Raw genomic sequence first — 26,654 nt, forward strand, 5'->3', positions numbered from 1 at the left:
AATTTATAAATCAACAAACTAAGGAAAAGCCAAACCCCAGAGAAGTAAACTGAGCACTTAGGCAGCCTTTCCATTGACAGCTAATATCAAGTTTTCACATACACTAAGATCCTGGTATTATCAGGCACAGGGTACATAAATTCAACTTCAATTTTAGAAAGTATACATATTATAGATTCACTAAACCAATAAGAATCAAAGTGTATAAACTCTAAACTAAAACTGCGGCACAAGAATAGAAAAATAAGAATAATTGATCCAAAACAACCAAGAAAAGAGTAAAAATAAATATAAAAGAGATGAGACAAATCACAAAGTGAAATGTTAAATAAAAATGATGTTTATCAATAATTACATTAAATGAACTACAAATGCTTCAGCTGAAAGACTGATATCAGACTACACATTTTTAAAAATTCATATATATGCTGCTTACAAGAGACCTCTAAAACTAGAGAAAATGTGAAAATAAAAGGATAGGGAAATTTTTCGTTTGAAATACTAAGAAAATTGGTATAGTTATATTAATATCAAAAGGACTAGTTTTCAGACAAAAAGCATTACCAGAGGTAACAAAGGAGATTTTATGATGACAAAGAATTCAAATCATCAAGAAGCTCTAATAATTTTGAGTTTTTGGGCTCCAATGATATAACCTTAAGTAACTAAACATTGACAGAACTACAAGGAGAAATAGAAAATACAAAATTATAATATGCTATTTTAACATGCTTCTTTTCCTAATTGACAGAACAAGCAAACGAAAACTCAGTAGGATATAGAAATTTTAAATAAATTACTCTACTTGACTAAATATGCATCTATGAAAGTGAGCACACAGATACACAGTGAACCTATCAACAGCAGAATCATATTTTAATAAGCGCTCATGGAATATTTATTTTAAATGACCATCTAGGGAGCCAAGAGCAACTCCCAACACATTTTTAAAGGACTGTAATCATAGACAGCATGTTCTTTGACCACAATGCAATTATGCTAGAAATCAATAACAGATAAATCTTCCCAAATTTGGAAATTAAGAAATATTCTTCTAGATAACCCATGAATCCAAGAAGAAATCACAATCAGTTATGAGTTCCTTGTTGGTAGATAGCATTTCTAGCACACGGTGACTAGAAAAGAGTTCTTAGAAGAAATCATAAAGAAAATTTCCAGCTTTCTTTTTTTTTAAAAAACCTAGGTAAATATTCATCTCAAGAAGTTAGAAAAAGAATGGTAAAGTAAAACCAAGCAAATAGAAGAACACAGATAAGAACAGAAATTACTGAAATAGAAATACAAAAAATATCAACAAAGCTAAAAATCCATTCTTCATAAAAACTAAATATTGACCAATCTCTGCAAAGAATACAGAAAGAAGATATAAATACTATCAGAAATGAAAACTGTAGAATATAAAATGCTGTAGACATTAAAAAAAAATAAAATTTAAATACATTTTAAAATTTAGATAAAATGAACAAACTCCTAGAAAATTAAAATTTCTGATCCAAAAAGGAATTTTTAAAACTCTAAAAATCCGAAGAACTGAAAGAAAAAATGAAGAAACATGAACAAAGCCTCAGACACCTGTGGAGCACCATCAAACATACCAATGTATACATAATTGGAGTTCCAGAAGTGGAAAGAAAGCAAAAGGGGGGGGATGGAGATTCATATTTAGGCACATCACATTTAAAAACAGAAAATTTTCAAAGCCGCAAAAGAAACATGACTTACCATATATAAGAGATATGATCAACAGCTGATTTCTCATCAGAAACAATGGATGCCATAAGGTAGGAGGATAACATATTCAAAGCACTGAAAGAAAAAAACTGTCATCCAAGAATTCTATATCCAGCAAAATTGTTATTCAAAAATGAAGGTAAAATGACATTTCTTAAACAAATAATGACTGGTAGTATTTGTTGCTAGTCAAACTGCCTTGTAAGAATTACTAAAGGAAGTCCTCTACTATCTGAAAATAAGTAACAGTAGATGGTGTCTTAGACCATTTTATGCTGCTATAACAAAATACTTCAGACTGAGTAACTTACAATGAACAGAAATTTATTTGGCTCACAGTTCTGGAGGCTGGGAAGTCTAAGGGAATGGAGTTGGCATCTGCTGAATGCCTTTATGTTGCATCAGTCCATGGCAGAAGGTGGAAGAGTAAGACAGTGAGAGCGAGAGAGCAAGAGGGGTCTAAACTCACCTTTATAACAAATCTACTCTCACAAAAACTAACCCACTCCCGCAATAACATTAATGTATCCACCAGGGCAGAGCCCTCATGACCTAATCACCACTTAAAAGTCCCATCTATTAGCACTGTTGCATTGGGGATTAAGTTTCCAACACATGAACTTTGGGAGACACATTCAAACCATAGCAATCAGCTCTTGCCCCCAAAATGTGTGTCCTCACGTGCAAAATACATTCATTCCATCTCAATAGTTCCAAAGTCAGCTCATTCTAGCATCAACTCAAAATCCAAAATCCAGAGTCTCATCTAAAATAAGATATGGGTGAGACCAAAGGCACAATTCATCCTGAGGCAAATTTCCCTCCAGTTTTGAGCCTACGAAATTCAACAAGTTATGTACTTACCAAATACAAATGTGGGACAGGCCTAGGATAGACATTTTCATTCCAAAAGTGAGAAACAGAAAAGAAGGGATAACTTATCCCAAGTAAGCTTAAAACCCAACAGGGAAAACAATATTAGGTCTTAAAGCTGGAAAATAATCTCTTTGACTTCATTTTCTGCATCCTGTGCACACTGGGGTGGATATTGGGCCCCCAAGTCCTCAGGCAGCCCATCCCTATGACTTTGCTGGGCTTGGTCCACCCCAGCTCTCATGGGTTTGAATCTTGCACCCGTAGCTTTCCCAGGCTGGAGTTGCACACTGGTGACACTACAGTTCTGTAGTCTCTGAGGTGGCCTTGCTCCCATGGCATTACCCTAGAGGCGACTCTCTGTGGCGGCTTTGACACGATATTTTTGCTCAGCATTTTCCTAGTGAGGGCTCTCTGTGGTGGTTCTGACCCTATAACGAGTCTCCCCAGGCTCCCAGGCTGTCTGCAATTTCCTTTGAAATCTAGGTGGAGGCAACCATGGTACCACATAGCTGATACACTCTGCACGCCTGCAGAGTGAGCACCATGTGGACACTGCCACAGTTTATGGCTTGTCCCCTCTGAAGCTGTGGCAAAAGCCACACCTGGGCCCACTTGAGCCATGGCTGGGGTGGCTGAGGAGCACTGCTCCAGGATGTAGGAAGCAGAGTCCAAAGGCAGCTCTGGGCAGCAAGTGCTGAGGTCCCATAGGAACTTTTCTGGAAACATTATCCTCAAGGTCTTAGCTTGCCTCAAATTTCTCTCAAATGCTGTTGGGGTCATTCTCCCATTGTCTTAATGAATAGAATCTATCTTCCTTCTACCCATATTACTTCTTTAGCAAAAGATCACTTGGCCATACCCTTAGTATTCTCTCCTGAATATGTTTTTTTTATTCTTTACATGTCTAGGCTGTGAGTTTTCCAAATCTTTCTATTCTGCTTCCCCTTTAATTATAAATTCCATCTTTAAATCATTCTCTTCTCTCATTTTACTGTAAGTGGCCAAAAGAAGCCATGCAGCACCTTCAATGTTTTGCTGTTTAGATATTTCTTCTGGCAGACATCCCAGTTCATTACTCTTGAGTTCTGCCCTCCACAAAGTCCTAGGAAATGGATGCAATTCTGCCAAGTTCTTTACAACTGTCTAACAAGGATGGGCTTTATTCCTGTTTCCAATGTCTTGTTCCTCATTTCAACTTGAAACCTCATCAGGATGGCCTTTACTGTCCATATTTCTACCAACTTTTTAATCATAACCACTTAAGCAATCCCTAAGAAAACTGAAGATCTTCCCACAGCTCTTGTCTTCTGAGGCCTCACTAGAATTGGCCTTAATGCTTCATTCATGGCAATCTAGACTTTTTCTAGCCTACTCCTCCAAACTTCTCCAGCCTCTACCCATTACCCAGTTCCAAAGTTGCTTCCACATTTTTAGCTATTTGTTATAGCAACAGCCCCACTTCTCAGTACCAATTTTGTCTTGGTCTATTTTATGCTACTATAACAGAATAATACAGATTGGGTAATTTATAATGAACAGAAAATTCTTTGGCTTACAGTTCTGGAGGCTGCAAAGTCCAAGAGCATGGTGCTGGCATCTGGCAAGGGCCTTCATGCTGCATCATTCCATAGCGGAAGATGGAAGGGCAAGACAGGGTGACAGTGAGAAAGCAAGAGGGGGGCCAAGCTTGTTTTTTTTTTGGTTTCTTTTCTTTTTTTTTTTTTTTAAGACAGCGTCTTGCTCTGTTGCCCAGGCTAGAGTACAGTGGCATCATCATAGTTCACTGCAACCTCAAACTCCTGGGCTGAAGCAATCCTCCTGCTTCAACCTCCCAAGTAGCTGGAACTACAGATGTGCACCACCATGCCTGGCTAATTTTTTCTATTTTTTGTATAGATGGGGTCTCACGATGTTGCTCAGGCTGGTCTCAAACTCCTGTCTTCAAGTGATCCTCCCACCTCAGCCTCCCAAATTGCACGGGTTACAGGCATGAGCCACCATGATGGACTGAACTCACTTTTATAATAAGCCCACTTTTGGCAATAAATAACACACTCCCACAATACCTACATTAATCCATCCATGAAAGCAGAGGCCTCATGACCTAATTACCTCTTAAAGATCCCATATCTCAACAATGTTGCATTGGGGATTGAGTTTCCAACACACAAATTTTTGGAGACACATTGAAACTACAGCAGATGGCTCAAAGAAGAAATAAAGAGCATCTATAAAGGCAATTACATAGGTAAATATAAAAGACTACATGTTTTCTTTTTTCTTAATTGATTTAAAATACAACTGCAAGGAACATTTATAAAACTGTACTATGGAGTTATATAAAAATGTAATATACATGACTACAATAGCAAAAGAAGGGGAGGAAATGGAGAGCTATTTTAGAGCAAAGTTTTTATATTTTACTGGAACTTAACTGGAATATATTTTACTGGAATTAATATTAATCAGAGGTAGATTGTGATAAATTAAGATCTATATTATAACCCCTAGGGAAACCACTAAGAAAATAACTCTAAAAATAGTTTTAACAAAGGACTTAAAATGGTATACTACAAAATATATTTTTTTACACCAAAGAAGGCAGTAAAGAAGGAAGACAGGAACAACAAAAAAGAAGAGACATAGAAAACAAAACCCAACTACCAAAACTAGTGAGTTCAGCAAGGTTGCAAGATATAAGGTCAATATATTATATGAAAATCAATTATATGTCTGTATACTAACACTGAACAATGTGAAAATGAAGAAAACAATTCCATTCATAAAAACATCATAAAATATTTAGGAATAAATATAACAAAGAAGTATCAGACCTATACACTGAAAAAATCATGGCTGAAATCTTAAAAGATCTAAATAAGTAAAGAGATTCAAAGTTCATGGACTGCAATACTCAAGATTGTCAAGACAGCGATTCTTCCCAAATTGATCTATAGATTCAACAAAATCCCTGTCAAAACACCAGCTTGCTTTTTGGAAGAAATTCACAAGCTAATCCTAAAATTTAGATGGAAATGCAAAAGATTCAACATAACCAAAGCAATTTTGAAAAAGAAGAAAGTTTAAAAATTTACATTTCCCTATTTCAAAACTTAATATGAAGCTACAGTAATCAAGAGAGTGTGGTACTGGCATAAGTATAGTGATATAGATGAATGAAATAGAAATGAGAGTCTAGAAATAAACCCTTACATGTATAGCCAATTCATTTTTTATAAAAGCACCAAGGGAAAAGGATAAAAGCACCATTGGGGAAAGGGTAGTCTTTTCAATAATGGTGCTGATACAATTGGATATCCACATGCAAAAGATCAATTTAGACCCTTGCTTCCTACCATACACAAAAATTAACTCAAAATGGATAAAAGACCTAAATGTAAGAGCTAAAATATAAACATTTTCAAAGAAGACAGAAAATCTTCATATTAGTTTAAGCAAAGAGTTTTTCAATGACACCGAAAGCCTGATCCATAAAAAAAAAAAAATTGATAAACTAGACTTAATAAAACTTTTGTGCTTCAAAAGATGCCATTAAGAAAACAGACTTGGAGAAAATATTTGCAAATCTGACACAGGACTCATATCCAGAATGTATAACAAACTCTAACAACTCAATATTAAAAACCTCAATTTAAAAATAAAAGATTTGAAGAAACACAGATGTCTATAAGCACATGAAAACATGAACATCATTAGTTATTAGGGAAATGCAGATTAAAACCATAATGTGGTATCATTTTATACCCCCTAAATAGCTATAAAAAAAGATAGACAATAAAGTGTTGGTAAGAATGTGGAGAAACTATAACACTCATCTATTACTGATGGGAAAATGAAATGAGAAATTTTACATTTTGGAGAGTGATGGAAATGTACTAAAATTGGATTGTGTTGATGGTTACATAACTGAAAAGAATACCTCAGTAAAGCCAGGTACAGTGGCTCACACCTGTAATCACAAAGCTTGGGGAGACCAAGGCATAAGGATTGCTCGAGGCCAGGAGTTTGAGACCAGCCTGGGCAACGTAGTGAGAACTCTGTCTCTACAAAAACAAACAAACAAACCAGGAGTGGTGGTGCACGCCTATAGTCCTAGCTACTTGGGAGGCTGAGGCAGAAGGATCACTTGAGCCCAGCAGTTTGAGGTTACAGTGAGCTACAATCAGGCTACTGTACTCCAGCCTGGGCAACAGCGTGAGACCCTATCTCTTTAAAAAAAATAATAATAATACCTAAGTAAAGCTGTTAAAAAGAAAACTTTACTGCTAGACTAATTTCCATTTTATAATACTGGAACAAGTTAGACAATACCAGGAGGAAACAATCAGATAAACAATGTGAGGCATGCTATAAGACAACTGGATCAAAATGTTATAAAAAACTAACAAAAAAGAGAATGAAGATGTTCAACCACCAAGCATAATGCATGAATTGTGATTAGATCTTGGATCAGAAAGACATTTTTGGAGTAGTCAGGGAAGTTTGAATTTAGACAATATCAGATAATATGCTGTTATTAATGATTTTTTATTTGTGATAATGGTATTCAGTTGGTGAATGCCCTCATTCTTCAGAGATGTATACTGAAATAGTTAGGCATGAAGTACCACGTGGTGTCTGCAACTTATTCTCAAATGCTTAAGCAAAAATAAATGTATTTATATAAATAAAGATAAACCAAGGCCGGGCGTGGTGGCTCACACCTGTAATTCTAGCACTCTGGGAGGTTGAGGCGGGCAGATCGTTCGAGCTCAGGAGTTTGAGACCGGCCTGAGTGAGACCCGTCTCTACTAAAAATAGAAAGAAATTTGCTGGACAACTAAAAATATGTAGAAAAAATTAGCCGGGCATGGTGGCGCATGCCTGTAGTCCCAGCTACTTGGGAGGCTGAGGCAGAAGGATCGCTTGAGCCCAGGAGTTTGAGGTTGCTGTGAGCTAGGCTGACGCCACGGCACTCTAGCCCAGGCAACAGAGCGAGACTCTGTCTCAAAAAAAAAAAAGATAAACCAAATATGGAAAAATGTAAATAACTGAATGTAGGTGAAGGGTATCGAAAGAATTCATTTTACCTCTTCAAACTTTTCTGTAGGTTTAAAATTTTTGAAAATAAAAGGGAGGGGGAAATTTGATTATATTCCTACATACCAGAAATGACATTATAAAAAAGATATAATTTATAATAGCATCTAAATATATGATATACCTAAGAATATATATAACAAAAGATGTACAAGACCTCTTTGGTGATTATAAAATTTTATTGACATTAAAGACTTAAATAGATATATATCATATTAATAGATTGAAAGTCCCTCTATAATGATATAAATTCTCCCAAAGTGGCTTATAGATTCATTGCAACTCCAATCAAAATTTCGTTGTGTTTGGTTCATTTGCTTATTTGGGAGATGGAACATAAGCTGTTTCTAAAATGTGTATAGAAGATCAAAGAATCAAGAAGAGTCACAAGCTCTTGATGAACAACAGAGTGGAAAGACTTGCTATACATACATCAAAACTTTTTTTAAAAGAGTAACAAAGAGAGTTATATTGGTACAAGACCAATATAAAAAATAAAGAGCCTAGAAAAGATCTTTGCATATCTTGACAGTTAATATACAACAGAGAAGGCACTTGGGAGCAATAGGGAAAGGAAGGTCTTTTCAACGAACAGTGCTGGTACAAAAGACTAGCCATGAAGAACCAAAGGAATTACCTCATGCTGCACGGTGAAGACAGTTCCAAGTGGGATGCAACCTCAACGTTGATAGGCAAAACTACAAAGTATGTAACAAGAAAATATTAACTATATTTTTAACCTAGAGAGAATAATTTTTTAAAAAAACAATACAGGACGAGCTAAACAAGGGAAAACTATTGACATATTTGAAGATATTAAAATTAAAATGTTAACAGATCAAAAACATCGTGAAAAGACAAGCCACAAGGTGGGAAAAGATATTGCAACACAACTCATGAGGAGCAGTATCCAGAATATATTTTAAAAACCCCAACAAATTAATGAGAAAAATGGGCAAAAGACTAACACATACTTCATTCACCAAAGATGAAATCCAAATGGCCAATAAACATATGAAAGGTGTTCAGCCTCATTTAATATAAGGAAAATGCTAATTAAAACCACAAAGTGATACCATTATATATCTACGAGATTGTTTTTTCCCCCTGGGGGAAATGTAAGTCAGCTTAAGAATCTTTGGAAAACAGTTTGGCATGATCTCCAGATACATATTCAAAATATCCATAGCAGCACTGTTTGTAATATCCCCAAAGTGGAAAAAACTCATATGTCTACCAAGCATAAAATGAAAAGTAAATTATAATACATTCATACAATGGAATAAACTATGCTACATACAATGATATGATGAATCTCATAAACATAATATTTAGCAAAAGAAACAAGTCTCAAAAGTATATAATTTGATTCATATAAATTCCAAAACCAGACACTAAATATAGTTTTAGGGATGAATACATGGGAGGTAAAACTACAAAGAAAAGCAAAGAAATGAAGAGTAGGGATGGTGTTGAAGTGGGGAGAGAGGGTCGTGATGGGGAGGAACCTATGTGGAACTTTTGAGGAATTGGAAACATTCTATTTCTTGACCTAGTGGTCATATGGTGTCACATTAAGATTATTTAAAATATATATACATGTATGTATGTGGGTGTCTGTGCACACATGTGTATGTACATGTTTTATGTACTTTCTGTATATTCCACGATAAGAAAATATACAAATGGCTGGGCATGGTGGCTCGTGCCTATAGTCCCAGCTACTTGGGAGGCTGAGGCAGGAGGATCATTTGAGGACAGGAGTTTGAGACCAGCCTAGGCAACATAGCAAGACTCCATCTCTAAAAAAATTATTTTTAAATTAGCTGGGTGTGGTGGCACATGCCTGTAGTCCCAGCTACTGGGGAAGCTGAGACAGGAGGATCACTGGAGCCCAGGAGTTTGAGCATACAGTGAGTTATGATCGTGCCATGACACTGCACTCCAGCCTGGGCAACAAAGAGAGACCCCGTCTCTAAAAAACAAAATAAAATAAAATGAAGTGAAAAAAAAGAAAATATACATATGACCAGTAAATAGGAAGACATTCAACCCCACTAGTAATTAGAAAAATAAAGCTAAAACAATAGTGATCACCTATCATGACTTGCCTAAAATATAAAAGATTGATAATATACATTTTTGCCGAGGTTACGAAGAAATAGGCATGCTTATATGCTGTCATCAGGAAAGTAAAGTAATAAAGCCTTTTCCGAAGAATAATGTAGCAATATGTATAAAAATGTAAAACATATATTGTGTAAATTTTCAATTTCAATTCTAAATATCTATCCTAATAAAATATTAGCACATGCACTCTCAAAGTATGCGTACAAAGACATTTACCATTCACTATAGCATTGTTTGCGATAGTGAAAAAATGAATACAATAAGGGAATATTTATGAAAAGTTTCATAACCCACACAATGAAATACTATGCAGCTATTAAAAATAAATCTTTATAAACTGACATGGTAAGATCTCAGAGATATATTAAGTGAACAAAAGCAAGTCAAAGAATAACACATCACATGAACTTGTTTTTAAAATATAAACATGAACATATATAGATGTATGAAAAACAGACTACAAACTCATACTCTGACCCGTTAGTTGTGATCACCTCCGGGCCAGGAAGCGGTGGGGGGAGGAGGGTAATGAGGGCACTTTCCCATCTTAGACACATATATATCATATGTACCTTTTATAATCACATCATCTGTGGACTACTTGTACGTTTTTAACAAGTGGTAATAGCAAAACAACTGTATTGTTATTTATTCAATTCTGATGAGACCAATCTAATACATTTGGAAATGACTTGCTTTCAGAGCTAATTCTTTTGTTCCTGGAGGGCCTTGAGAGAGCCTATAGATGTGGTTACAGGGCTGTCAGCCATCAATTGATGAGCACCGTGCAGGAGACTAAGTGACTCAGTCCATCTCCAGGCTCGCCCCTTGAAAATATTTGCATACATTCTCATATCCCTGCTCATTGGCAATAGCAATAGTGTCTTCTCAGAGCACTTTGCTAAAGTAAATAAATTCTGATGCCACACATCAAATCACTTCCATAGCAAAGTGTAGATGTGGCTGTCAAGATGCATGTTTAGATCCAAATTAGTAATCACACTCTTGGTGAGTGACTTTTGGAATAAACAGTTTGCATTTGGATTCCTAAGAACCTAGACCCCACTGAATTACCATATAGAGCTTTTCTTCTCTTTCTTTTTCCTCCCCTCACTCTACCCTAGACTTTTCCAAACCAAATTATCTATTTCCTATGAAGTTGGGAGAGAGGGCAGACCTCATCATGAGTTATTCAGAATCAGTAGTGAATCAGAACAAAAAACACTATCAGTATATTTATGAAGAAAAATCCAACTACATGCATATATTTTGGTGTGCATTTTATTTTTGATTGGAATCATATCCACATGAAGGAAAATTGCCAAAGTATCCTTTACTCTTTCAAAAGCTCGGCCTTTGCCTTGCTATGTTCAAAGAAAAGTAAAACTAAGCCAGTAATGCCGGAGACATCCCTGTTTCCATATGCACACTGACAGGAGAGGAGCTGTCTAGGAAATGCTTTTTGATTGATGAACAGAGGAGGAGCTACACACATGTTAAATACAAATGGAAACACATCAGCACACGCAAGTCATTAGCCTGGTCCTCTGGCATCCGCTGGCATGCATCTTTCCAAAGTATCACCTACTCAACAGTGTCAGCGCTATGTCTCATTATGCCTTTTATCAGCAAATACCTTTTTATTCCAGAATGGAAAACAAACTAGGAATTAAATACATCCAATATTGATGCTTTATTTCCATAAGTCACCAATAAGAGAATGAATTTAATTTTAATACATTTATTCTCGTGTGACTTTTAATAAACACTTTCAAAACGTTCTGTACATTTCAAGCCACTCAGAACTGCATTACATTTCTATAAATGTGATTTGTTGGGATGAGGTGCCAAGATGTCTCTGTACAAAGATGTACAATATGTACAGTCACTGTAAGTGCAAGCTGTGCAAAGCAGAGTCTAGAACACTAATTCATGCCAAGGCTTAGAAAAACATTTCAACACGTAAGACTAAAGCTTGAAACTGCGCTGTGGTTTTTTTCCCCTGGGCACATGATCACTTTATAAACAAATATATGTATATGTCATATAGAAAGAATAGTTTGACTCCTCCGCTCAGTCAGCACCATGCAGCTGACTGGATACGTTACAGGGCTGCTCTCCTAGGCCTCTCTCTTCAGGGCACCATTTTGCCACACTCAACAATCAGCTCATCACTGAGCTGCTGCTGCTGCTGCTGCCTTTGGCTGAACCACAGCAACACTAGGAGATTTAAATTTGGGGAGATAAAGGCCGAACTTGTTTTCGATGCCAGCAAAAGTGGCTGTGGCAAGTCTGTATCCACCGATGTGATCAGGATTGGCAGGAGGAAGGTCTGCAATGCGGGACTTAGGTGTTGGTTCTGAGCCAGAGGGTTTGCTGTTGACGGGAAAAAGCCAATGGTTAGTGTGTTCAAGACTGATGAGGGTAGCTTACAACTGAGTGTTTTCAGTCTGACACCTGTGCCATAAAGAAGAGCATCTGTCTCAACCACTCCATGTCATCTATGCTGCATTAGTCAGGATTTACAGCTTTGAAAGCGACACACCCACATATTTAATTTAGAAGAGGAATGACCTCAATTTCAATGCTTATAGACATATATACATAGATCCACAGAAAAAAGGTCATCAAACGTTAAGACTCTGGGAAGTAGAATTATGGATGATTTTTTCTTTTATACTTTTCCATTTTCTAAATTTTCTGCACTAAGCACATATGAACTTACTAAAAAAAAGTTATCACTAAAATTATTTAAAGAGAAATAGATTCAGTTTCTACTTTTACAGACTGTCAAATAGAAAATCCTGAACTTTAATGTCTCTACAATGGAACTCTAAGCCTGCTGCTGTTCTCACTTTCTTTGTATAGGTCCCTCCACTTCCTGCTTCAACACCTAATTCCCTACTTGGCCTTGAGCAGGAGAGGGGTTTCCAGGTTTATGAGGTGAGGGCTCAGAAATACTACTTGGTCTTCTGCTGAAAAGTTGATAATTGCTTGCTTTGGGTACAACTTTCCACCCAGCAAATTCAACAATTTCTCTTCTCCCCGGCATAAGCTTCAAGAGATAAGCTCCCCCAAGCCCAATTTCTGGCCTATACCCGCCAGCGATTATGTCCATGGGCATAATCTGTCTTTCAACCTAAGGTTTCTTCCAATAATCAGGTCTAAGAACATCGTACCTATCTAGTAATAAATTGTGGTGAGTAATGAAATATCAGAGATATAAAAGGACTTGGGTCTGTGAAGTGTTACTAGTACACGTTTACAATACTTCTGGTGAAAAGGCCAAATGATAAAATTCACACAATAATAACCTAACTCTATGAAGCTTGGTATTTGCTTACATGAAAAAAGACAGTCACATCGCATTTTAATTCACTGCCTCCATAAACTTCCCCCAGATAGCTGCTTAACGTTGCGTATGATGTCACTCTGTCAAGAACTTGCTCCCTGAACACTGAAGCTTATTAAGGCCACTGCTGTAAATGTATTGGTCTTAAGGATTCTCTCTTGTCAGTTTTCTACGAGTTTCAAAAATACCTTTGTAGACATAACAAACACTCGTTTGGGTTTCAGTGATCTCTTTGTAAAGGAGTTGAGCAGTTCCACTTACAGGCCTCCAAAGTCAATGTAAAACCACCGCTGGAGAAGTTCGTAGGTGACCAAGGTAACACCAAACTGGGGAGAGGATCGAAATACTCGAGCTGAAAAAGAGAGGCAGGGGTTGGGGAGAAAAACCAGGATGACTGCGGTGAAGACAGTCACGGAGTGACAAGCAGCAGCACAGGGAAGCCAGTTGGCCACTGTGCACGGCCCAGCCCCTACCTGCTGTTCCTTTCCAAAACGCTGAGGGCCCTTCCTCCCGGAGTATCTTCCTGAAACAGTCGATGACACCACTGTATGTCGTCTGGCCAGCACGGGCGGCCACTTGCAGTCTTGTCTTGATGACATCGGCAGGGGTCACCAGAGATGCAGCAGGCACACCTTTCAGGAGAAAGCCACAGTGAATTCATCACAGCACCTCGTGCGAGACAGAAATTCTGCTAACTCTAACAGTGCGACCTGCAACTTGAACACCTGAGGGCCACTCCGGACTCCTTAAATAGATAACGGGCACTAAAGGGAAAAGGGATCTAGGAGGCTGCTTCAGTGGGATCGGGGCAAAATTATTTTTTCTTTCTGAATTAAAAAAAAAAAAAAAACTTCTATATCTCATGATCCCAAATAACCATGAGAGGAAAAAAATGCTGTAATATTTAATGGGACAATACCCAAGTATTCCCTTTTGGTTTCAATTATTTTGCCTCCTTTTTTATCTAAGATATGAGTATTTTTATTTATAATAAATAATAGGATAATGCCAATTTAATGAGTTGCTAAATGTATCTGACACCAAACTATTGTTTTTTTGGCTGATTCTTGTCAACCGTACTGTGCGAGGCGAATATCAATACTCATACCACTCACCTGTTGGACGTGCTAACGTAAGAGTTGACTGTGTCTCCTTTCAGACATTGTTACATGACAGAAGTCACTACAACTGGAGCGAGAGGAGGCCAGGAACCAGTTAAGGAACAACGGGGGTGCTGATCACTGCAAGACGGCCTCCTCCAGCAGGAGCCTGAGCTCCTGGGGTCATGCTGAGATTGATCAGCCCCAGGACAGAAGATGGATTCCACAACCCCACCTTTTACTTATGAAACAAAACAGGGAACAAAGGAGCAACGCAACGTCCCCAGGGGGAAGAAATTCAATTTGGCTTGAATATCACTGTGTCATCACTAGGTGGATGGAGCTGGCGGCCTCATGGGGGGCTCTTTTAGAGAACGATGCAAATACCTCCCTTGGCACAACCGCGCACCCTATTCAGATGAAACTAGGTAAATTGCCTGCCTTTGGAGGCAGAATTCTGAATGTTCTCAGTGCCTGCCAGCAAAGCTTTACTGGTAAAAATTAGAAAAATTCATCTGATTCTGAAAACTGCCATCAAATGTCTGTGGGGAAGAAGCTGGTGCTGACAGTTCCATGGAAATGTTTACGCAGTTGCATCAACCACTGGCAAAATGCCTGTCCACGATTAGACTGTTCTTCTCTGGCTGTTTTTTGCTGCTGAATGTAAAGCACAGGGAAAAGCCGGGAGGAAATACTGGCCCCCACTTAAAAGTGGGAGACTAGTAAGTACCAGAAAGGGGCTGATATGAACACTCGGTACCACAACTGAACAGGAAACTTTACTGGGCTTTTAAACATGCAACTGACTGAAATGACAAGTGCTACAAGACAAGGGATTTGCTGGACCCCAAATAAGGGCTCTAAACTCCCCGGGGGAGTTTCTTAATCATCATAAGTCATCGTCTGTCATCACAGGCAAGAACAACAACACGGTCCATCCCAACACTCTTGAACAAAGGGCTCCTGCCACACGCCAAGCACGGCACATTGCGGGAAGTGCTCAGGCCGTCCTACTGTTTAGCCAGGGCCACGAGAGGACAATGAACCCAGCAAGCAAGGACCAAACAGTGAACGTGAGCCCTGCTGGTCAGAGCCACACTGGGCTCTGTGACGGCTCATTCCTGGTTGTACAGAGAGTAAATGTGCGCCCTTTCCTTCCTCTGTCATCTCTGAGTGTCGGTGCAGCCAAGGACACCATTTTCCCCTTCTAGTCTAAGCCAGCTCCTTCATAACTCAAGAGTAAGGTTATGCCTGTGAGATCAGAAGGAAGCATCTTATTCCTTGCCGCATTTGTTAGGGTCCTCTTTCATATGGAATCTTTTCTGTGCTTAATTTGGTATCTTAGACTAGATGAAGGTTTTCATTCATTCCACTGACATTTATTGAGCTCCTATTATTACTATGTTGGTCATGTGGGCCTGCAGGGATGAACAGAATGAAACTCCTGCCCTGAAGAAGCTCTCAGCTAGTACAGAGGGCGAGACTTCTGCAAACAACCATTAATAAAAGACAGAGTGCCAAGGGTCAGAAAAGAGATGAAGATCGAGTTCAGGGTGGTTTGCTGAAGGGTGCTGATTACTGATTATTTTGATCTAACAAGGGTGGTGGGAGAGCTTCATGCAGAAAGCTCAATTTTGAGCCACATCATGTAGACTCCAATATACAGAGACGGAAAGTAAGGGCATGCTAGACCTGTGCATGAGCATGAGATACCACAAGGCAACTGATTTGATGAAAAACTTTTCCACCTTAATGCTTGGCTTGGCTGCACTCAAGGTTTCAGGGGCACAGGAGACTAAGAAACACATTAATGATGAAAGCCCAATTTAGATGGGCAGATCTAATTTGGCTCTGAGTTGCTAAGCTGCATTAAGCTGTTTATCCACATTATGCAAATGTAATTAACTCTCATCAGAATTATAGCACGTCCCACAAAGGAGAAAAAGTGATCATATTTAAACTAAGTCAGATACAAACAATAACCCTTTCAGAAATAAAGGGAGAAAGTGCAGAGAGACTCCATACTCCTTAAAGACAACGGGAGGATTCTTCCAGTCAAAAAAAAAGTTTTGTAGTTACCTGCCATGGCTCCAGCTGCAAGAAGATTTAAACCTCCCACGTGTCCATTTTCATCTGCCAGAAGTAGTTTGCAATGAGCATAAACAGGAAAATAGATCGCAGAGAAGGGAATGTCTCGGAGGAAACACGCTTTGGCACCCTGTCACACAGTGAAGAAATCGTGCAAAACAGTGTGTGAATGCCCGAATGGGATCCAGGGGGCTGTCGACGACAAGCCTGGGGTGTCCCTCAAATAACACTGAACTGATGTGGAAGGAAAATGGGGGAGAGGGGAGACCTGTGGGGAAGAGGGAACTATGCACATCTCAAAGCTTGTGAAAGCAAGTAACTGAGGCGCAACAATATTCTCACGACTAAGAGTTTCTGGCATTTCTAGCGTAGACTCAGATTTTTCTAAATGAATCCTTTATTGTGGTAAGAACACGTAACACGAAATCTACCCTCCTAACAGAATGTTTAGTGTGCAGTACAGTATTAACTATAAGCACAATGCTGTGCAGTAGATCTCTATAACTTATTAATGTTCGGTAACTTTTATACTCATTGAACTTGATTCAATCTTTTAAGATTAATAAAACCTCAATTCTGTTTGGCTTTGGTGGGGGTGGGGAGAGGGGAGAGGGAGTTAGACTTTGGATCCCGAGATTAATAGCTTGAGTCCGAAAGAACCAGCCCACCCCGACAGTGCCAGCTGAGAAGCAATACGCAATGGTGAGGAAGGTTAACTGTTCCAGGGAAGGGGAAAAAGAAAAAAAGAACCCACAACTCTACTGTCTCCATTCCCCATATCCTAAAGAGAGGACTGGGGGGAATCCAGACAAAATATTTTAGCTTTTAGTGGTGGGCGCTTTCCATGGGAGCAGAGAACCGCCCAGAGACAGCCTGTGCTGGTGGCCGGGCCGCTCCCGCTCCCGCGGTGTGGTCAGTAGCCCGGGGCTTTACCTAGCGAGGCAAACACTCCACCTTGGCACTTGTTTCCCTGAATGGCTCTGTTTTTAATAGACAAGCTCAAACATTTTCTTTAAAAAAATCTAAGGACTCTCTAAAGGATAACACAGAGAGAATCGATATTAATAAATTCAGCTCTCAAAGGGAATTCCAAAAAGGATGGAAATTAGGGATGGTGGTGGGGAGCAAAAGTGTGTACAAAATTCTCTCCAGCATAATTGTTTGTTGGTCCCAGAAAGCCCTGTAACCGTGTGATTCCAATATATAGAATTTCTAATTTCTAATTTGCAGTTATAGAAGCAAATTTACACATTTCTGTAGTGATGGATCTATAAATAAATCAGATGTTGTGGAAACACAGTTGCCTATAGTGGCTGCATTTACGCATTCCCCCGTATACCAGGCAGAGGAATGGAAAGAAATACTCTTCCTTGTTTAAGAAAAATAATAGCTTCTGCTCCATTACATCTGATCTGTAATGATGGGAGTAAGTACACCTGCAGGGAAGGAATCTGTTGACTGGCATTTTGCTAAAGTACAGTACACGCTGTTGTTGTTATTGTTTTTTAATGGAATTCATTATTGACAAATCTTACCACTTAACTTCTTAAAGACCCAAATCTTACCAAACTCTACTACTGTTTTATTATGGTTAAATTATTAAGACAAAGACAAGCTCCTACAGGGAAGATAACTATAGTGATAACTCAGACTCAAAATAAACATAAGACTTTTTGAAGTCCTAAACCAGCCCAAAGAGAACACCAAAGAAACTTTCCCCAAACCCCTTATCAAACAAAAGGCTGTGAGCCTGGAGCCAGCAGGTCTGCGTGCTGCCAGTGCGTGTAGCCCACTGCCTCTAACAGAAGTGTCTTGAATTTTTCTTTTTGTTTGATTTTCTACTCCACAGACTACCCTGCTGGACAAGATTGCTTTTCAGTTTGGTGGGGAGAGGTCTGGTTTCTGCATTCTTTCACATTTTTATTGAGCACATTACAACCTCTCTGCTGAGATAACCCATGGGACTCTACTCACCTTATACAGACCAAAAATTCCCAAGTCCCGGAGCACATTCAGGGCACTGACTCTGGGTCCTGTGGTGATCTCCCCAGCTACCTGCAGACGGATCTTCACTATCTCCAACGGGTTAGTAAAGATGACCTGAGAGCCTCCGGCCTGCAGGAGAGGGAGCAGGGACAGCGGCAGATTCCACATCAGAGCTGCACTGGCAGTGCCCACAAGGAAAATCCAGAAAAGCCTCCACATTTCACCACCTTTCCACCTCCCTCTTCTTCGTGGGGGAATGAGAGTCTGACACTTTAGCTAAAGCTGGAGAGGTTCACAGGGATGGTGCCCAACTCTGTCTCAGGTCAGTCTACCTCTGGGTTTGTTTCTATTCGAAATATCAAGATTGTTTCTCACACCAGTCTTTCTGGGATCACCTCGGCCACCTCCAAAATAGCAAACCCAATAAACCCATTTGGAAAACAAAAGTGAAGCCAGATGTGGCTGTGGGTGCTCCCAGCGCAAGGGAAAGGGATGGTAGGAGATTGGGATTTTTAACTAGCCGGGGCTAAAGCTCAGATCTGCAATTGTTTCTTTCCTTTTCTCCGCAAGCATCCTCTTTCGCACAGCCACCTGCTTCGGCTTCTTTGGCTTGTAGAGCAATTAATACAACTTTGGCCCCACAGAGGTGCCTTAAATCGGCGGGGGGAAAAGTCTCCTTTGGTTCAAATTCTAAAAAGTATTATCCTGAGTAAAACTCTTGAGACAGGTACACAGCTACACCCACACAAAAGGAAAGCATTTAGAAAGATAAATTTCAGTATCATTTGAAGACAAAACCGAAAAACTCTTCAAGGTAGAGCCAGGAAATGGAACATCTAGTTCCCATGGGTACAACACCCTCGGATCAAAGCCACATTCCACACTCTGATGGTGAGTGACAGAGATCTGAATTTGGATAATGAGAGTGTATTTGCATCTGAAATCTGTTAACTAGTAGAGGAAAAAAAGAATGTTTTAACAAAACTACCAACTCCTTTTTTGGTTTCTGTAAGAAAGGAAAAAATGCATGTATGTGACCACAGATATATAGAAATAAATAAATAAATATATTTTCTTTCATAAAGTAAAAAAATCCCATTTACATACCTTCATCTTAAACTGTAGCTGTTTACATTATATAATCACAATCATAGTCATATAATCTTCATAATCATATTCATATCATCATACTCATTTTATACAATCACAACTTAACTGCAATGCACAGCCACGTGAAATAGGAAACGTGTGCCTCGCTGGGGCACCGTAATTACAGGCATAAAAGACTACAAACACCCAAAAACTCACCTGAGGCCTTCAATGGCGCTTCAATGCTCTACCTTCACCCACGTTCCTGCTCATTCCTATGACACCCACAGCCCTCTCAGACCCCCTCCCGAGGGGCAGCAATGTGGCTCAGCCCATTTTCCTAATAGTCCTGGGGCTATAAGCCCCCAGCTATTCCTATCGCAATCCTGGCCCTTTACTCCTTTCCCCAGGCACAAGTGTCCACACGGACACTAGATACCTTACCTCTCCCCTGCAGTTTATTGCTCTAGATTCCCCAGGGCCCTAATCCCCTTTTTGTCCTTTGAGCAGGGAAGTGCAGCAATTTGTTGTTTCTTTCTATCTCTCTCTCTCTCTCTCTCTCTCTCTGTTTCCTGTAACTCTCCAACTTGACACAGTTCAGACCACTGGCACACAGGTCCCCCAACAACATACTGACCCAATTTTACGTGTTGATTTGCCTGCATTTCTCTCTCCTTTAATCTGTTGCACTGCAGGCAGAAGGAAGCATTTTAATGTTTCAATCTAAGCAAACAATACTTTCGAAAGGATTGCTGGGTAAAAAATTATGTGAAAATGATAATCCAAGTAATTGCTCCTGTAGCTGGTATTAAGGACCAAACCAATTGAAAAAGTTTACTACTACTCTGAAATCTCTTGTTCAAATAATAATGCAAAGACTATCTTTGGGAAAATGTGCTTTATGTTCTAAACTAAAGCAGATTAAAGAACAAAAGAATAGAACCACATATTTTGATTATAATCCCCAAATTTGCCACCACCAGACAGTGGCAGCCCCTGGGTGCCAAGTGTTAAATGTGGACATTATGTTTAAATAAATACAAAGTTCTTTCGTGTTTGTAATCATTAGTAAATTTCAACACCTGCAGGGCAGGAGTATTCTACTCCATATCCTCCCACCCCACAGTTCCCTCCTCCCTTCCCTTCTCTCATAGACCCTTTTGAAAATAATTGCCAGTTTATTGAGACTTGTACTCCCTTAACAATGCTTCAAATTTCTCAGAGTGTATAAATAACAGGCTTTCTACTAAAACTCTACTAAAATTGTGCAATCAAGAGAAGGAAATGACTACATTTTGAAATACATACACGTTAATTGTTGTATGCTTTAAAGATTAGTTACCTAGAACACATACTAAATCCCAACAATACATTGGACATAACCACAAAACTCAATTGATGTGCACTTACAAACAGATATAATCCGGCAAGTGAGCATGCAAACAATGAAGCAATGACACTATGGCAAGGCACACATCTATGAGTTTGTTTCATGCCTATGTACTGTATTTGAAGGGGGAACATTCCTACTAACATCATTTGTATACACTTTAAAAATTAATATACAAGCCAGGAGCAATGGCATGTGCCTGTAGTCCCAGCTTCTTGGGAGATTGAGGTGGGAGGATCCCTTGAGCCCAGGAGCTCAAGGTCAGCTTAGGCAAACCATGACAAATAACATAAACAGAACATAACATATTAGGTACACATTTGATCACAAATATGTCAAAATTTATCTAAGTTTATTGAAATCAAAGTAGCTTAAAGATTAAAACATTGATTGCCTCCTGGAAAGAGAAATTGAGTAGCTGGGAGAAAGAATATTCATGGCATACCCTGTTGTTTAAGCCCTGAAACATATGAATGTATTAACTATTCAACAACACAAGAAACAGAACTGGTCTTAGAAACAATGGATACTTTATAGACTAGGTCTTCTCTCACACATTCTTTCCATGTTAAATTTGGTAATTTACCAAAAATATTTTTTAAACTAGTTGGCATTAGTTATCTGTGAGTCCAAAACTTTTAAAAAAAGCTTATTTACCTACGTATACACAAACATCAAAAAAAAAAAAAAAATCTAAGCAAATACAGCTAGTGGTCTGAAATAATAGACATGAAGATATATAAAATTTATATTTAAGTTTAAATATAAATTATATATATTTATAAATACAAATGTATATGTTTTCGAGACACAGTCTTACTCTGTCACCCTGGGTAGAGTGCAGTGGCATCATCATAGCTCACTGCAACCTCAAACTCCTGGGCTCAATCCATCCTCCTGCCTCAGCCTCTAAGTAGCTGGGACTACAGGCAGACATCACCTCACCCAGCTAGTTTTTCTATTTTTAGTAGAGATGGGGGCGTCTCACTCTTGCTCAGGCTGGTCTCCAACTCCTGAACTCAAGCAATCCTTCTACTTCAGCCTCCCAGAGTGCTAGGATTACAGGCATGAGCCACCGCACCTGGCCTATAAATATATATTTTAAATGAGCCGGTATTAGTTATCTGTGAATCCAAAACTTTTTAAAAAACTTATTTACATAGATAGATAGATAGATAAGATATAGGTAGATATATCTTACCTATAGGTAGATAAGATATATATATATATATATATATATATTAACATCAAAATTAACCAAATATAGCTAGTGATCTGAAATAAGATACCAAGATAAGTAGCACTTTCAATTAAACCACAATGATACACAGCTACATAGATTTAAATAGACACTGCTTAATTTGACATCTTATTGCTTCTGGTACTAAGGCTGATCTTAGAAAACATACCAATCTATACCAAACCTTTGGTGACTTTTTTCATTCACCGAATCACCAAAATTAGTTTCTAACCCTGTAATTGCTAAATTTCCCTCATCAAATTTGCTGCTAGTTGTTTTTTTTTTTAAAAAAAGACACAAGCTCTAATATTAAAACAAACTTAAATGCTTTTATTTTTCACTATTAAGTCGTCACTTCTTTGTTCTAGAACTGAATTTAAAACATACATAAAAGGAACAAATCTCGTTTTGAATGAGGGTTACTCACATATAACAGAAATGGAAAGAATGTAAAAACTTCCATTTAATCCTATATCACATAAATTTTTTATGAGAAAATATACCAACTGAAGCTGACAAGCAAGAGTCAGTGGGAGAGGATATAATATTGAGATGTCACCATGTCTTCAATGTGCCTGAGGCTGAGAGGCTATGTATAGGATTAGGCCTATTCGATCTTCTGCCCTCACAATCCTACCCCAGGGGCAGGGTCCACAAAGAGGTTGGGGACTGGGCCCTGCTTGTGCCAAGTACCTTGTTCATTTCTTTCTTTCATCTGTTGTCTCCTATAGTTAGAAACAATTTCCCTCCAGCCACAAAGTGACCAATCTAAGCAATTTATCATAAAGTTTTCCCTTATGGAGACCTATAAAAATCTAACTTCAAGTTGTTTAAGGTCACACCAGCTCCCTGAGCAGATGGACAAAATACGTGCATTTAAAACAACCAGACAAATCAATAAAAGTCACAGAACTAGTTATCACTAGGACTCAAGAGGAACAGAACAGACAATGACTGTTTTACATACACACCATCAACCATTCCTAGATACTTTTGTAAAGCAATGGGAAATGCTAGGGTTCTTTCTAAAATAGGCTAGGATAGTGACAGTTTAAAAGGAATACATTTCAATATGCTCTTGCTGAGTGACCATATATGCCAGGATGTTATGACATAAAACTATACATATTCCTAAGTAGGGTAAGGGAAGTGCTATGATCTGAATGTTGCTGTCTCCTCAAAATTCCTGTGTTGGACCCTAATACCCAACATGGTAGTATTAAGAGGTGAGGCCTTTTGGAAAGTGATTAAGTCATGAGGATTCTGCCCTCATAAGTGGGATTAGCACCCATATAAAAGAAGTTGAAGGGAGCTGTCTTGTCCCTTCCCCCACGTGAGGACACAGCAACAAGGTACCATCTTAGAAGCAGAGAACAAGCCCTCAGCAGACACTGAACCTGCTGGCACCTTGATCTTGGACTTTGCAGCCTCCAGAACCGTGAGCAATAAATTTCTGTTGTTATGGATCACCAGTCTAAGGCATTCTGTTTTAGCAGCCAAAATAGACTAAGACAGGAAGAGTCAAAATCCCTGATAAGCTGCTTTTGACATAAACGTATTTAATATAAGGATTTTTAACTTGTGTGCATATGCATGTATGTTCACAAATGTAAGTATAAAGTTGGGACTATACTGATTTCTGGGTATGGGAGGTGGAGGAGCTGTTTCTAAACAACTCTTTAGATAGGTATAAGCTTAGATTGCTGAGGAAGACACAGATAGACCTCTTCAGTATGGGGAGCTCACCAGCTACAGATCTTGGCCCCCAGCATTAGTAAATGCTCCACCTAACAAGGAGGCTTTTTGCTGCACCAATGTGAAGGAAGGACACACACAAGTATAAGCTAAAGGAAAGAGGCATGGGAGAGTGGAAAGATGCCATGTTTGAAAGGCTGTTTACCTAGATTGTCATAAACTTTGCACTGATCATAACCATTCCATTCCTTGGTTTCCCACTATGAAAACAAGGATCCCAACAACTGCCCTATCTACCTCACAGAGCTCTTGTGTGCTAACTATAGTGAGAGCACTATGCAGATTGAAAGCAAGACAAAGGTAAGGAAGGTGTTCTCCAGAAAGTATGTTCATACAGGGTTGCAGAAACTCACTTGCAACATGAGGGGATTATTTTAGCCCTCTGCTGAGCAATAAATAAATTTTGAGTTTTATGACTTCAATTAACTCAGAAGTAAGCATTCTCTGCAAGAGGTAATGTGGTTAGCCAGGGAAGTAGTAAACTGAGCTCTGACTAGAGTTTAACAATAAAAAAACAGGTACTTACCAGAGAGACCTTTGGAAAGTACATATAGGTAAGTCCATTTATATCTTTTAACTTTCTGCTTTGTTAATTTGGAAAGATATTTAAATTTATTCCCACTTAAGTTTCTGGATATGTCTAAAAAACCACATCATTGATTTTTCCTTAAAAAAACTACCACAAATACCATCAAGAAAATTAATAAGGCCGGGCGCGGTGGCTCACGCCTGTAATCCTAGCTCTCTGGGAGGCCAAGGCGGGCGGATTGTTTGAGCTCAGGAGTTTGAGGTTGCTGTGAGCTAGGCTGATGTCACGTCACTCACTCTAGCCCGGGCAAAAGAGTGAGACTCTGTCTCAAAAAAAAAAAAAAAGAAAATTAATAAACATCTTGCTAGACTTGGAAAATTTAAGAAAAAGAAGAAAATTAATAAACAAGTCACAGACTAGGAAAAAAATTCATAATACATATATCTGACAAAGGACTATATGATGTATAAAGAACTCCTACCAATCAATAATAAAAAAATATAAATAACCTAATTAAAACTAGGCAGAAGACTTGAACAGATACTTTACCAAAAAATAAACGCGCGCACACACACACACACACACACACACACACACACACACACACAGACAATAAACACATGACAAGATACTCTACATCTTTAGGTATCAGGAAAATGCAAATTAAAACCACAGTAAGATACCATTTCACACTAACTAGAAGGACTAATATCAAAAATATTAAGAATATCGAGCAATAGTGCAGATGTGGAACAACTGGAATCCTTGCTGATGAGACTCGGGAATGGTCCACCTGCACCTGAGAAATAATTGGCAGTTTCTTTTAAATTGGACACACGTCTATCCTGCTCTATTCTTATTCACCCAGGAAAAATGAAATCATATGTTGACAAGGCCGGGCGCGGTGGCTCACGCCTGTAATCCTAGCACTCTGGGAGGCCAAGGAGGGTGGATTGTTTGAGCTCAGGAGTTCGAAACCAGCCTGAGCAAGAGCGAGACCCTGCCTCCACTAAAAATAGAAAGAAATTAATCGGACAACTAAAAATATATAGAAAAAATTAGCTGGGCATGGTGGCGCATGCCTGTAGTCCCAGCTACTCAGGAGGCTGAGGCAGAAGGATTGCTTGAGCCCAGGAGTGTGAGGTTGCTGTGAGCTAGGCTGACGCCATGGCACTCACTCTAGCCTGGGCAAAAGAGTGAGACTCCGTCTCAAAAAAAAAAAAAAAAATATGTTGACAAAAAGATTTGTACAAGAATGTTTACAGCAACCTTAGTTATAATAGACAAAAACTGCAGGCAACCCAAATGTCCATCAACAGCAGAATGGATAACCAAATTGTGGTAGATTCATTCAATGGAATTATATTCAGCAAAATTAAAAAACAAAAACCTGATACCTGCCCCACAAGAATGACTCTCTGAAAACATTATGTTAAGCAAAAGCAGCAGCCATGAAAGAATGCATTTTGTACATTCGACTTACATGAAACCTAAGAACAAACACAACTTCTGACAGATACCAGAACTGTGGCTCCCTGGGGGAAGGGAGGTGAGATGGACTGGAAAGAGTTCTGAATGAATCTTCTTATCTTGAGCGGTGATTACATAGGTATATAATTGTCAAAATTCATTCAGCTGAATTGAACACCTAAAATCTTTTTTTAATGTTAATTATACCTAAATAAACAACGAATATATATCTCCATACAATTTTTAAAGAAAGGAAGAAAGGAAGGGAGGGAAGGTGGCAGGGAGAAAGCCACTACAAAGTTGAATGGGCTCATCTAGATGTATTTTGACATATGGAGAAGGCCCTGATTTAATTCTCCAAGATGACATTATAGAATGAGTTAGACTTAAAATCATAATACTTTGACTCATATGAAACCTCCAGCATATATTAGCTGTGTAATTTGGGGTGAGACAATTAGCCTTTCTGAGCTCTCACCTATTTCATAGAGAGTGACAATAATGCATAATAAAGTACTTTGAAAATTCTAAGTTGACATTAAAGTATTATTCCTGCCCACAACAGATATCATAATCAAACATTCAATTATATTTGTGTCTTATATGGACATGTAATACACTTGTGTATACATATAAATATATGTACACACACACACATATATATACATGTATGTCTATACATAGACAGTCCCCAACTTACAATGGTTTGAATTATGATTTTTTGACTTTCTGATGGTGTGAAAGTGATACACATTCAGTAGAAACTATACTTCAAGTACCCATGCAACTCATTCTGA

The 26,654-nt window shown here is 38.6% G+C and overlaps 1 protein-coding gene across 2 annotated transcripts in view; it reads right to left on the bottom strand.

Annotated features, from left to right (window-relative positions):
• Nucleotides 1-11,571: 11,571 nt before the first annotated feature.
• SLC25A12 (solute carrier family 25 (aspartate/glutamate carrier), member 12) overlaps nucleotides 11,572-26,654 on the bottom strand; it is a 104,422-nt gene continuing 89,339 nt past the window's right edge. For both annotated transcript variants that reach the window (XM_012650770.1, XM_012650768.1), the window contains 5 exons: nucleotides 18,373-18,513; nucleotides 16,390-16,528; nucleotides 13,684-13,842; nucleotides 13,472-13,562; nucleotides 11,572-12,234 (listed from right to left, as the gene is read on the bottom strand). In XM_012650770.1, the coding sequence (XP_012506224.1) occupies nucleotides 12,030-12,234; nucleotides 13,472-13,562; nucleotides 13,684-13,842; nucleotides 16,390-16,528; nucleotides 18,373-18,513 (735 nt within the window). In that variant the 3' untranslated portion in view covers nucleotides 11,572-12,029. The remainder of the gene's footprint in view (nucleotides 12,235-13,471; nucleotides 13,563-13,683; nucleotides 13,843-16,389; nucleotides 16,529-18,372; nucleotides 18,514-26,654) is intronic.

Source organism: Propithecus coquereli, unplaced genomic scaffold, assembly GCF_000956105.1.
Source record: "Propithecus coquereli isolate 6110/MARCELLA unplaced genomic scaffold, Pcoq_1.0 Scaffold34, whole genome shotgun sequence".
Taxonomy (NCBI): domain Eukaryota; kingdom Metazoa; phylum Chordata; class Mammalia; order Primates; family Indriidae; genus Propithecus; species Propithecus coquereli.